The 13,122-nt window shown below is 40.5% G+C and overlaps 1 protein-coding gene across 7 annotated transcripts in view; it reads left to right on the top strand.

Annotated features, from left to right (window-relative positions):
• DENND1A (DENN domain containing 1A) overlaps positions 1-13,122 on the top strand; it is a 546,222-nt gene that overhangs the window by 171,861 nt on the left and 361,239 nt on the right. For 6 of the 7 annotated variants that reach the window (XM_074395320.1, XM_039474808.2, XM_039474809.2 and 3 more), the window contains one exon: positions 10,389-10,508. In XM_074395320.1, the coding sequence (XP_074251421.1) occupies positions 10,389-10,508 (120 nt within the window). Of the gene's footprint in view, positions 1-3,930; positions 4,002-10,388; positions 10,509-13,122 lie in introns of all 7 variants that reach the window. The other variant, XM_074395321.1, reaches the window with a different exon arrangement.

Here is a 13,122-nt window from a genome sequence, read left to right as displayed (position 1 = left end):
CTTTCCTACACGTTGTAATATCACTGTCCTGGTTTATTTGACATAAACCTAAAGATGGTATGAGATGAGAATTAGTAGCCAAAGGAGTTTAAAAGGGTACTAAAAAGCAACTCTGGAATGTTGCCAGCCACTTCTAATCGCTGCTCTCTCTAGTTCTAACATTTTATTTTTTCTTAAGCCGATCAACCATTGTAGTATTTCCAGACTCAGACCTTGTAAATCCTGGTACCAGGAATGTTTTAGTAGCAGGTTGATGCTCAAAAAAGAATAGCCTTAATTCTAAGAGGGTCAATCTTTGTAATGAGAGTCCTCTTGTCTCTTCTTCAGCCTATTCCTCTTAAAAATAGCAAGAAAGTAGGGTTTCATTTAAAGATATTTAATGCAGATTTCACATTTTATATGTATGAATTAGCAATGCATGAAATCTCCTCCAGCCACTTATAAAATATATGACAAATTATGGCAAAGACATATTTATAAAAAGTAATAAAGCTGAAATGTTTAAAAAATATAGTTAGGTATTTAACAAAGAAAAATAAGAGAAAACATTTTTACATGACTTCTTGTTAGAGTTGATTTGTTTTGTATAGGTGTTTCTTTTTCTTTTTCTTTTTTTTTTTTTGAGACGGAGTTTCGCTCTTGTTACCCAGGTTGGAGTGCAATGGCGCAATCTCGGCTCACCGCAACCTCCGCCTCCTGGGTTCAGGCAATTCTCCTGCCTCAGCCTCCTGAGTAGCTGGGATTACAGGCACGCACCACTATGCCCAGCTAATTTTTTGTATTTTTAGTAGAGACGGGGTTTCACCATGTTGACCAGGATGGTCTCGATCTCTTGACCTTGTGATCCACCCGCCTCGGCCTCCCAAAGTGCTGGGATTACAGGCTTGAGCCACCGCGCCCGGCCAGGTGTTTCTTAATTGACTTTGTAAACTTATAAGAAATGCTAGAGATTAAATCTCTATCTTCCCCACCAGCACACATGTGCATGCATACACACGTACACACACTTATATTTCTTTTTCTCTGATTTATACCACACATACACTTCTACTTCCCTACCTGTCTGAGTGATTACATTCTGAAATGGCAGAAAAGCTGAGTCTTTAACTGATAATTCTAAAGTCTTTTTTGTTACCAATAATATCTGATGCCCTTTTGTTGTTGTTAGAAATATATTTTTCTTCCAGAATCCCTCTCTCCAAATTATGTTCCCCTAATCCGTTTCCTTTTTTTTTTTTTTTTTAATAAAAGGATTTGAGGATGGAAATGTTTCTTTTTGGATATTTTATTCCTTAATATGTACAATAGTTTTTCTTACATTGTATTATATACCCTATGGGTGTTAATAACTTTTATTGATACCAAAAAACCACTTTATTTGGGGACTATATATTTTCTTGCTGTTCTCTCACCTTTAACCTTGGTATACTTTAATACGGAAGAAATAATAATAATGAATAAAGTGTATTTATAAGAAACATAAGGGTTTCAATGTCTCAGCTTTTTATTAGTTTACAGTTAGCACTGTCAAATGGATATCTCCAGATTCTGAGTCCCACAAAGCCCCCTACATGTGTTTATGATATTGTTTGACTTAGAAAATATGCCAGCTTGGGAGACAAGTAATGCCCCAGGTGATTTCTTTCAAAAAAGAAAGCTTCCTAATCTTTTCAGTATCTCTGCTTTTCTACCCCAAGGAACAGTAATAAAACTTTCTGACGTTTCTAGTCTATATCAAGAGTGAGATTTTCACAGTCATCATCAAATCACCTGTTAACATTGACGTCTTGCTGTCTCTTGTGTTGTTTTAAGATTTTTCATTTTGAAGCTAGACTTAGGAAATATAATAAAGCCGGCAGCTTTTCAAAAGAATGTGCTTCTTCATATATTAACTCATTTTATCCTCCTATCATAAGAGATAGGAGCAGGTGCCATTATCTTCATTTGAACAAAATCTAAGCTGCAGAGAAATTGGGACTTGCCCAAGGTTCTCTTAGCACAACCAGACAAATACATTTTTCAGTAGACCACCTTGCAGGGAAGACCAGGCACCAAATATATAGAGAGGGAGGAAAGGAAGGAAACTAGGATTTGATTTCCTTATCGATTCTCGTCAAAATGCTGGGGGCTGCCACATCACTCTATCATTTATTCTTCCCAGAAGCTCTAGGAGATAGATGATGGCATCTTTTTTACAAAAGAGCAAAGGAAGATTCAGGATGTAGAGCGTTGTGTTGGGTAGTATCGGGGATAACAGAAATGGTCTCAGACTTGGAGCCCTGCCCTCCCAGTCTAGTCCAGGAAGTATTACAAAGATATTTTAAACAGTAACCCAAAGGATAGTGAGGTTAGAGAGGACCAAAATGGTCAGAGAAAAATTCTTAACGATTGCGGAGAATTGTGTTGAGTCTGCCAGGACAGGAAGAAGTGGGTAAGTGGAAAGGAGAGTGTAACACCCCATCTGCACTGAACAGCAAAGCAGAGGAGAAGCCCCAATGAGCCTAGAGCTTGTACATCCAGAGCAAATGGAGCCTGCTGGGAAGAGGATGACTGAGAACCTGGGCTCTGGCCACAGGAGGCTTTGAAAATGTGTGGGAACAAGACCACAGGATTTTAAAACTGAAATTCATCTGGTTCAAACTCCCCATTTTATAAAAGGAAAACCATGATCCACAGAGGTGAAATGACTTACTTATGGTCACAATTATGTAATTTACAGGGCTGGGAAAGGCACCAGTACTCTTATTCCTAATCCAGTGTTATTTCTACCCTACACTGTACATGAAGCTGTTGGTGGGAGGGAGTAGTCAAGTGTCAGTGTTGAGATCCCTGTATCACTCTCAAAAACTCATTAGTAATGAAAGTGGTCTCTTAAAAAAAAGAAGAAGACTTGTACCATTCCATATCATGTTTGCTATTTGCTTGTCCTTGATAGCTGACAACCAGCTTCAGTTAGTCAAAGCACTTGAGAGATGCATTGGATGATGGAAGAGCTATTCTCTTCCATTTTTGTGTTTATCCTCTTTCAGAACCTGGAAAGTCAGCTACCATTCTGTTTTCCTGTGAATTATACTGGCACACACAAATGACATCATAGTGAAATGCAATGAAATAATCTCTTCAGGGGCAGAGGCATCATTTAATGGTCAGGATGTAACCCCAGATGCAAAAGTGGCACAAATGCTACTTACCATTTTATTGGGTATCTCTTATGTTCCAGGTGTTGTCCTGTGTTCTTTTCCTGTAATAAAAGGTTACAAATTTGCAAGGTTACCGTTATCCTCATGCCACCCAGGAGGAAACAGAGGCTCAGGCTCAATAACTTATACAAGGTCCCACTACCAGTTAGTGGTGGAGATGCTTGCAGAACCCTCATTTGCCTGACCTCCAACTCCACCATACCTTCCCTGTTTTCCCATACTGCCTCCATAAGATACATCACAGCATAAGTAACCTAACAAACGGTTTTATTTATTTCAAAGGCAATAAAGCAATGTATACTTACTGTAGAGAAGTAGGAAATTGAGAGAAAGAAGAAAATGAAGCCCACACAGACATAGGAATAGTGCATTAACATCTTATCTTCCCAGACCTCTCCTCTGTAGATTCACCCCGCTCTACCTTCCAAACCTCAACTCACTTGGCCCACTGTAGTCCCTTGGTTTAGCTTACACTATAGGTTCAGCTGTGCCCCATGATTATTTTCTACAGTGTTGATGACGATGAAGCAGTTGGGCCTTAATGGACAATGTGGTGGGCAGCAACAGGAGATCTGGGTTTTAGTTTTGCCTTTACCACTGCTCTGTTCTGTGCTGTGAGGCAAGTGACTTCTTCCCTAAAGTTCTTCATTTTTTCATGGTTAAAATGAGGGAATTGGATTCCATCAATCTCTGCTGTTCCTTCAGGTTTTGATGCTTTTTAATTCTACAGTTATGCTTCATGTTGACTTTGCCAGGCTCATGTAGAGGGAGTGGACAGAACTCTGTTCTTAGAATCATCTGGTGAGTTTCTCGAGCAGGTAGGCATCGCCTTCTGTCTCCAAGTATGTCACTTATTGTTGGTCCCCTCATATTTTGGGTCTGTGTCATTCCCACCACTTGGATCTCTGAGCAGGGAATGTGAGAAACTTGAGGCCTAGGCAGATGTAAGGAGGGTTTGTGGAAGAAAGCTTCGAGGCTCATGGAACTAAAGGCTGGGAGATGTGGTTTGATGAAGCTTCATTCCTGCCCTATGCTTCATGTGCACTAAAGGAAAGAAGAAGTGGCAGTTACGTGCCCTGCCATGGACAACAGATCATTGTCAGTGAGCTATAATGAATAGAAGGGGACAAAATGTTTCAGTTCCATCTCCTGAATTTTGTAATTGCTTAAAAGTAGTAGCCAGGCACGGTGGCTCAAGCCTGTAATCCCAGCACTTTGGGAGGCCGAGGCAGGTGGATCACAAGGTCAAGAGATCGAGACCATCCTGGTCAACATGGTGAAACCACATCTCTATTAAAAATACAAAAAATTAGCTGGGCATGGTGGGGCGTACCTGTAATCCCAGCTACTCGGGAGGCTGAGGCAGGAGAATTGCCTGAACCCAGGAGGCGGAGGTTGCGGTGAGCCGAGATCACGCCATTGCACTGCAGCCTGGGTAACAAGAGCGAAACTCCGTCTCAAAAAAAAAAACAAAAAAAAAACTAGTAATGATCATTTATGTTGTGTACCTACTATATGCTAGTTATCTTGTATACATTATCTCTAATCCTCAAAACCACTCTGGAAAGTGATGTGATTATCTGATGATTTACAGATGAGGTCAGAGAAGTATAGTAACTTGCCTATGCCCACATAACTTGTGAGTAACATATCTGGGACTCTGATGTAAGGTCCAGGCCTGAATGTTTTCTCTTCTGTCCTGCATTGTACATCTTTGCCTCTGCTGAATCATTTCCAACAGCTTAAAAACAAGTTCTGGTGTTCATCCTAAAAATAATAACAACACTCAGTTGCTTTCTGATTCTCTATTTTGAATGAGTTATCTACACACTTCCCTTATCCCTCAGCCTTCTTCATCCTGTCTTCTGCTTCTGTCGTTCTACTAGAGCTGTTTTATCAGGGTCATCTGAAACGTCCATATTGCTTAATTCAGTAAAACATTGCTTTTTCCTCTTCTCATCTTTGATGCATCAATACAGTTGACCACTCCCTCTTGTTTATTCTGCGTGGCTGTTCTCCTTTCTTTGGTCTCTTCTTCACCCATATTCTAAATTGGTGTTTCTATAAATTAGTCCTGGATCCTCTTTTGTTTCTCTGAACTCCCTCCCTAAGTGATCCCAGTCTTTACCATGGTGTTAAATACCATCTGTGTGTAGATGACTTCCAAATTTATAGCTTCAATCCAAACGTTTCCTCTGATTTCCTAACTAGTGTGTTCAGCTCTGTACTTGACATTTCTATTTAGATGTTTTACAGGCTTCTCAGACTTAACATATCCCAAATGGAACTCTTGGATCTTCCCCCAAACTTGTTAGTCTTTCCTATCATCAAATGGTAATATTCTGCCTTTTTGCTCCCCAATTCCCAGTCCATCTGCAAACCTGTCATTCATATCTGCTATCTATAACTTGAACTATCCATCCCTCTCCATTTCTACTCTCCCTACATAAGTTAAGCCACCACCCAATCTCACCTGGACTACTGCAATTGCTTCCTGATTATTTTCTCCTACTTATACCTTCTTCCAAACTGCTCTCCATGTAAGTCAGATCAAATATTTGAAGTATTTGAAGTTATAAACCAGACTGTGTTTTTCTCTTAATCAAAATCATTCAATGACATTCCATTGCCTCGCCCCCACCCCAAAAAATATCTGAATTATTTACCGTGACCTGTGGGACTCTGTGTGATTTGGAGCTTGCTTTATCTAGCAGCTTCGTGTGATGCCACTTCCCTTTTGTCTCCTGTGCACTAGCAGTACTCCTGTCCTTTTGGTTCCTTGATCTCTGCATAGCTCTTTTCTTTGCCTGAAACAGCCCAGTGCCCTGTTTCTTGAATGGCTGCTCCATCTCATCTTTTGGTCAATATTGTTGCCATCCCTTGAGAACTGCCTCTGACCACATTATCTCAGTAGGGCTTTCTCTTCCATTTTCTAATGTTTTTATTCCTTCTTTGGTTTTGTAACAGCACTATTAGAAACTGTAGGTTTTTTGGTATACTTGTTTATCATTTCTCGCTAACTAGACAGAAAGCCTGTGAAGGCAGGGGCCCTGTCTATATTGTTCAGTGTTATATATCCAGAACTTGTTACAGTGCCCAGTGTAGTTGTAGGCTCAATTTGCAAAATGGATAATGAAACCTAAAGTGAAGCTCACATGTAAAAGTTTCTCACTGGGAGACTAGAATCAAACTGTTCATCCTCAGGCTTCATACCATTCATGCACTGGACCTGTAAACAACTTGAAGATGAAGCAGAATGCTGCTGGAGAGGCTCTGAATGGCTGACAGGCATTTAAAAGGCAGCATGAAGGTTTAAGTCTATGGCTCAAATAGTCACTGCTTTTCTTCCTTGTTTTTCATATTCCTAGGCACGGGATGCTACGAGAAACACATCTAAGGCTGGTCGTGGCCCTGGTCTCCTGGGTTTATTTCTGGAGATCCTCCAATGTGGTCTCCCTACCTTAGTAAAAAATACGGTTTTTTGCTAAGACAACTATCTGAATTCCTCGCATTCCTTAGTTCCTTAAACTGAGTTGAAAGCTTCCCAGGGAGGATTTTCATTGTGTTTGGTGCAGCGTGGCAGAACGGAAAGGACTTTGAACCAGAAGTTGGCTTGGATTTTTGTTCTAGTCCTGATTACCTTGGAAAACAAAATGAAAGAAAACCCTAAATAGCAGTTTTCCCACCTGTGAAACAAGAAAATTGTGTGAGATGGTTTCTAAGGTTTCTCCTAGCTTCCATCATCCTGAAATCTCTGATTCCTGTGGAAATTATGGATACTGAGGTAAAGGCAAAACTGCAGATTTTCAGGAAGCAGACCCTTTCCCTGGAGTCATTTTTATGGAGAAATAGTGAACACTCCCATAGACTACCCCAGCAAGTAGGAGAGGGAGAATGATAAATTCTTTGGAGATTGAGAACCCTTTAAGTTACGCTGTTTGACTTCCCTTGCCAGACCTTTAGTTTATTGGAAATTGTCCAAGGAAACAATCTTTTAGAATCCACTGATTTTGGGCTTTTGTTGACTTCACCCTACCAGGAATTTAAAAAGTCAATCAATTGAGAATAAGTACCTCCTTGTAAGCTGTGGCACCCAGAAAAAGAATCTTTTTCACTGTAATGAAAACATCAGTCACTTAGTCACCCGGAGGATTACTCTTTCCTGAAAAATACACAACAGATGAGGTGGGCGGGGAGGGAGAGAGAAAGGGAGGGGGGAAAGAGAGAGAGAGAGAGAGAGAAAGAGAGAGAGGGAGAGAGAGAGAATGAGAATACAGACTTCTTCCTCTACTCACAGATATTATAAAGCTGAATCAGGAGGATTCTAAGTAAATTCCTGGCTTTTAATGTGAATTTTAGTTTTCACAGTTGGCAACAGCTTGCATCCCTCTTTTTAATTGTTCCTACTCTGGACTGGCCTTTATACTAAGTTCTTTTCCATTTATTCTTAAATCATCCTATGGGTTGGATGGTAGTAGCTCATTGTTATTCCAGGTGAAGAAACTGAGGTGCTTAAAGGTTTGAAGTAACTTGCTAAATTAAGGCCCATTTAGTCAGTGATTGAGTTGGGATTTGAACCAGGTAAATGAGTAATGATTCTTTGAGTCTGTGGTGTGAACACATTTTCAGCATTTTTAATGGGAGTAAAAAAGAAAGTAGGAAATTAATGACATGCAATTCACAAATCAGGTGCATTCATTCTCTTTTTTCTGGAGATCCTGGGTGTTTTCTTTTCATCCAGTCCTATCAATAGCCTTCCTTTCTAGAATGATGATACTTACAGAGAGTATTCATTTTAAACATTCTAGAAGTGAAATAGAAACCTGAGTTAAAACACCGAATAATTGTATTTTGTATGATCACGTAGTAGTGTTTCTTAAAGCACAACCTTATTTGTAACTTAGAATCATCAAGACCTGTTGCTTTAAATATTTTAATAAAACAGGATTTCCCCTCCCCCATTGAGGCCCACTTTTCTCCCCAGTCACTTTAATTATGTGAGCTAGAATGCTGTTTCTCACACATCTTCAGTTCTCAACCTTGTTAAAATTAATCATATAATCCCCCTTTAAAACATAGTATTAAATCACCATAGTAACACAGTATCCAAGCTTTATAGATAAAACATAACAGCCATAAGAAGGTAGCATTTGGTGTCCCCTTGACGGCTCTATAACTTTTATAGAAATGTGTTCCTTCTCCTGGCTGTGTAAGGTGGAGGGATAGCATTACTTACACCTGCTTTATGACCACGTTGCTTTTAAATTGCCACCTTGTTTTTGTTCACCTTCCCAGTTAAATAAGGAGAGTGGAACACCTTTTCTTTCTGAATTATTTTCTTGTACACTCTAATTACTCTCTAAGGGATGGAGTTGTGTCCTTAAATATGAACAGGCAGAATCCATTGACCTTTGTATTGGAATACCTTGAAATTCCCTTAATTTTCATTATTTATGTGGCTGTATAAGGGAGTTTTAGAAAGTCTACCCTGCCTTTGAAAGCTTAATTCGTATCATATCCAAAGACTCAATAAGAATTCTGCCTTTGGAAAAAGCTTGGTAAACCATGAGTTTTAAATTTCTTCTGATAATTCATAAAGTAATTGATAGCTGGTAGCATAGATTTGAATATTTTACCAATTTGAATATTGTAAAATACAGTGAGTTGATGAGTCCCTTTGAATAGCTCAGTGTCAAATTCTAGCATATTATGTTAGTATAAATTCATGTATTAGAATTTGAATTTTTTAACCAAAAATATTTAAATCTTCAGAGAAAAAAAATCTTCTTTTTCTGAGATAATTACAGTAACTTACAAAAATGGATATACATCTTCAAAGCATTTCCTCTTAATGGAAAATTTAGTTTTATAGGATCTAAACATTTAAAGGTAAAAAGAAAATTCTATTTTGTTGCCACTATAAGACAAAACTGAATCTAGCATAAGGTAGGGAAACCCATTCACTCTTCAGGTTCTTCTCTGACAGGAACTGGCATTGTTATATTATTTCCACTTAGCGAAATCTGCTCTAATTTAATTGTATTTCTTCCTGGCCAGGCGCGGTGGCTCACGCCTGTAATCCCAGCACTTTGGGAGGCTGAGGTGGGCAGATCACGAGGTCAGGAGTTCAAGACCAGCTTGGCAACATGCTGAAACCCCATCTCTACTAAAAATACAAAAATTAGCTGAGCATGGAGGCGCGTGCCTGTAATCCCAGCTACTTGGGAGGCTGAGGCAGGAGAATTGCTGAACTGGGACCCGGAAGGCAGAGATTGCAGTGAGTCGAGATCGCGCCACTGCACTCCAGCCTGGGCTACAGAGCGAGATTCCGTCTCAAAAAAAATAGCAAAAGTTTCTATTTCTTAGAAGACATCATGCAATGCTAGACGTTTTGGTTATTTTTGTCCTCTAAAATAGGAAATATGTTTCTCTTAAATTCAGAAATTATGAAAGATACAGGAATTTAGGAAAGTTACATCTAAGCTTGCCCTCTTTTCCAGTTTCAGCTCCTCCCTTTTGTTAGCCGTGTGAACTTGTTTCAGTTACTTACCTATTTTGTTCCATAGTTTCCTTTTCTGTGAAATGGGAACATCCTCTGAATTCCATGGTTGTCATGAGAGTCAGTGAGATGGTCTACGCATATATGGTGTCTAACTTTGTGGCTGGCACATAGTAACATTTACCTTCTGCTCTGGCAGGCACTCTTATTTTCTGAACTAGGGGAGTCTTAGGTGGGGATTGTTAACAGCAAGCTGATAGAGTGGCCTTTGGAATCAGAGCTAGGGTTAAAATCCAGCCTTTTGCTACTGATCAGCTGACCTTAGGCAATGCCTCTCTAGACTGTTTCTTTATCAGCAAAATGAAGTTAATAGAGGGCACCTTTCAGGATTGATAGGCTGACTGACAGAGCTGCCTCAGAGACTGAACTCAATAAGGAGAAGGTATGATAGCCCTGATTATTTGTTTTCTGAGGTGGTCATTAGAATGGGCTGCAGCCTGTCTTTTTTTTTTTTTTTTTTTTTTTTTTTTTTTTTAACTTGCTTACAGTCTGTTCCCTTGAAGTGTGTAAATTTTAAGAGTTCCACTGAGAGAGGAAATGTTATAAGTTCAATGACTCATTGTGATTAGATACTTTATCAAGAAACTTACTGCACATTCACTTTCCCCTTTATTCTGCCTTTGCTGCAGCCTCACAGTTAGCCAAGTTGGCCAGAACTTCACGTTCGTGCTCACTGACATTGACAGCAAACAGAGATTCGGGTTCTGCCGCTTATCTTCAGGAGCGAAGAGCTGCTTCTGTATCTTAAGGTAAGGGAGAAGGCTTGAGCTGTTGGCTCCTTCTCTGAAGCAATGTCAGCTTCTGAGTTGTTCTTCTGTAATTAAATCTTCCAGCTGTTCGTTTCATTTTCCTATCTGTTTCCCACAAGTCACTGCATTTGGGGAGAAGGACTTCACAATGTTGTTCTTGCACTCTAAGTTCTGCAGATAATTGTATTTATTTATTTGTATCATATCCCTTGGGTGGGAAAAGGGACCATCTCTTCTGAGTAGTTTGTGGAAGCCAGAGAGTCAGTGTGGCTTCAGTGCCTTCTGCTGTTATCTGGAGCTGTCAGAAATTAGCCTGTTAGACTGTCTCTTGGACATTTTGTGTATGTAAGATTGTTAATAAAGTATGTGTCTGTAGCGCAGGACATCTTGCAGACACGGACTGTGTCCGCCTTAAAATAACACCCTTGCCCCCTTTGCGTCAGTAAATGAATAACTGTGTCCCAACTTGGCTACCTCTGTAAAGTTTTGAAAAAAGTGCAGGATCATATAAGAAGCCTTCTTCAGGTCTTCTAAAAGCCCCTCATACACCAGAGCCACACTTGCTTAAGGCTCTGTTTCCTCCTGCCAGAGGGGTGAGGCATGCTCTGGGGTGGGAGGATGTGTGGAAATCCGATTTTGGAGTTGCTGGCTCTGTGGGCTCCTGCTGGGCGCCTCCTGAGGGGGAAGTAAAGGCATCCCCCATGCTCCCCTCTCCATCTGCCTCGGTTAAGTAGGTGTCAGAAGGGCCTGCCTCCTGTCTCTCTCTGCTCGTGTGGAACAGCCAGGGCATGGCAGCAGGAGGTGCCCATGACAAAACCCGGGCCCCCAGGCTTGGGTTGGGCCTGGGTCTGGGGATAAAAGGCCAGACCCTCTATGGATTCCAGAAAGGGTAGTTCTCTGCGGCACTAGTCTCTGCACTTTCTTCTTCTCATCAAGAAAAGACTCCCCTACCGACCCCTGTCCCCCAAACCCACACACCCTTACACCATAGGGGAGGAGGGGCTGACTTTGGAAGTTCCCATGCTCACTAACTGTCAATCTGAACTGCTATATGTTTGCATTTCTCTACACAAATCTTAGTATCATTAGTGCTTTTAATCAGTGAAGTCTACTCTCTTCTGCACCAAGCATAGTGTCTGTAATCTGGGCGTGAGAGAGTGACTGCTGGAGAGGCTTTAGGAAGGAGGCTGCTTTGGGAGATTCTGTGTGTTCAGTTGTTCTCAAGCACACCTCAGTAGCCAGGCCCAAGAATTACCTGCCCAGAGTATTAGACTTTGATGTAAATGAGTATTTACATTTGAATTTAACAGTGTGGTCTTTTTCTTTTTAAAGAAAAATTTCTCTTTCAGTTTTGTCTGTTATACTTCAGCCCTGGCCAGGCTACTGCATATTCATACAGTTGACCCTTGAACAATGTGGGGTTAAGGGCATTGATACTCCTGCACAGGTGAAAATCCACATATAACTTTGATTCCTCAAAAACTTAACTACTAATCCATATCCTACTGTTGACTGGAAGCTTTACCAGTAACATCAACAGTTGACTAACACATATTTGTATGTTGCATGTATTATATACTGATTCTCACAGTACCGTAAGGTAGGGAAAATAGTACTAAAAATCATAAGAAAGAGAAAATATATGTACTGTTTATTAAGCGGAAGTGGATTATCCTAAAGGCCTTCATCCTCATTATCTTCATGCTGAAGAAAAAGAGGAGGGGTTGGCCTTGCTGTCTCAGGGGTGGCAGAGGTAGAAGAGGGGGAAGAGGCCGAAGGGAGGCAGGAGAGGCAGGTGTAACTTTTGCTTTAAAAAAATCCACACATCTGCCAGACACTGGGGCTTACTCCTGTAATCCCAGTACTTCGGGAGGCTGAGGTGGGCAGATCACCTGAGGTCAGGCATTCGAGACCAGCCTGGCTAACATGTCGAAACCCCATCTCTACTGAAAAAAATAGAAAAATTAGCCGGAGTTGTGGCAGGCTCCTGTAATCCCAACTAGTTGGGAGGCGGAGGCACAAGAATTGCTTGAACCCAGGAGTCGGAGGTTGCAGTGAGCTGAGATCATGCCTCTTCACTCCAGCCTGGGCAACAGAGTGAGATTCTGTCTCAAGAAAAAAAAAAAAAAATCTTTGTATAACTGGACCTGAGCACCTCAAGCCCCTGTTGTCCAAGGTCAACTATGTATTCATTTTGGAGGTGGTGAGGCTTCAACTGAGTTCTTATAGTTTTGCAAAATGGTCTTTCCACATAATATTTTGGGGTTACAATGTTTCTTTCCAAGCTGTGTGTGTATGTGTATGTATACTCTAAACTGGTAATACCACTCCGCAAATTTGGAGAACAGGAAAGTATTTGAAGATGTACATCTAAACTTGCCTGTCTGTGATTCTGATGTGTGACTTTGTGTGCCTTATACAGGTAGGGCCATAGATTTTGTGTTTGTGAGAAGTTGGTTGGATAGTCTTCATGCTGTCATCCTTAGAATGAAAAATAGCAGCAACTGGTGTTTTTTGTTTTAATCTGTTATAATATATGGTTAGAACTATAGAGAAAAATTCGGTGGGTTAATTCATTTGTTTGTCATTTCTTAATTAAATGCCTACTATTAGC

The sequence above is a fragment of the Saimiri boliviensis genome, chromosome 2, assembly GCF_048565385.1.
Source record: "Saimiri boliviensis isolate mSaiBol1 chromosome 2, mSaiBol1.pri, whole genome shotgun sequence".
Taxonomy (NCBI): domain Eukaryota; kingdom Metazoa; phylum Chordata; class Mammalia; order Primates; family Cebidae; genus Saimiri; species Saimiri boliviensis.
The sequence above is the reverse complement of the archived record's forward strand: the minus strand, read 5'-3'. Positions and strand labels throughout refer to the sequence as shown.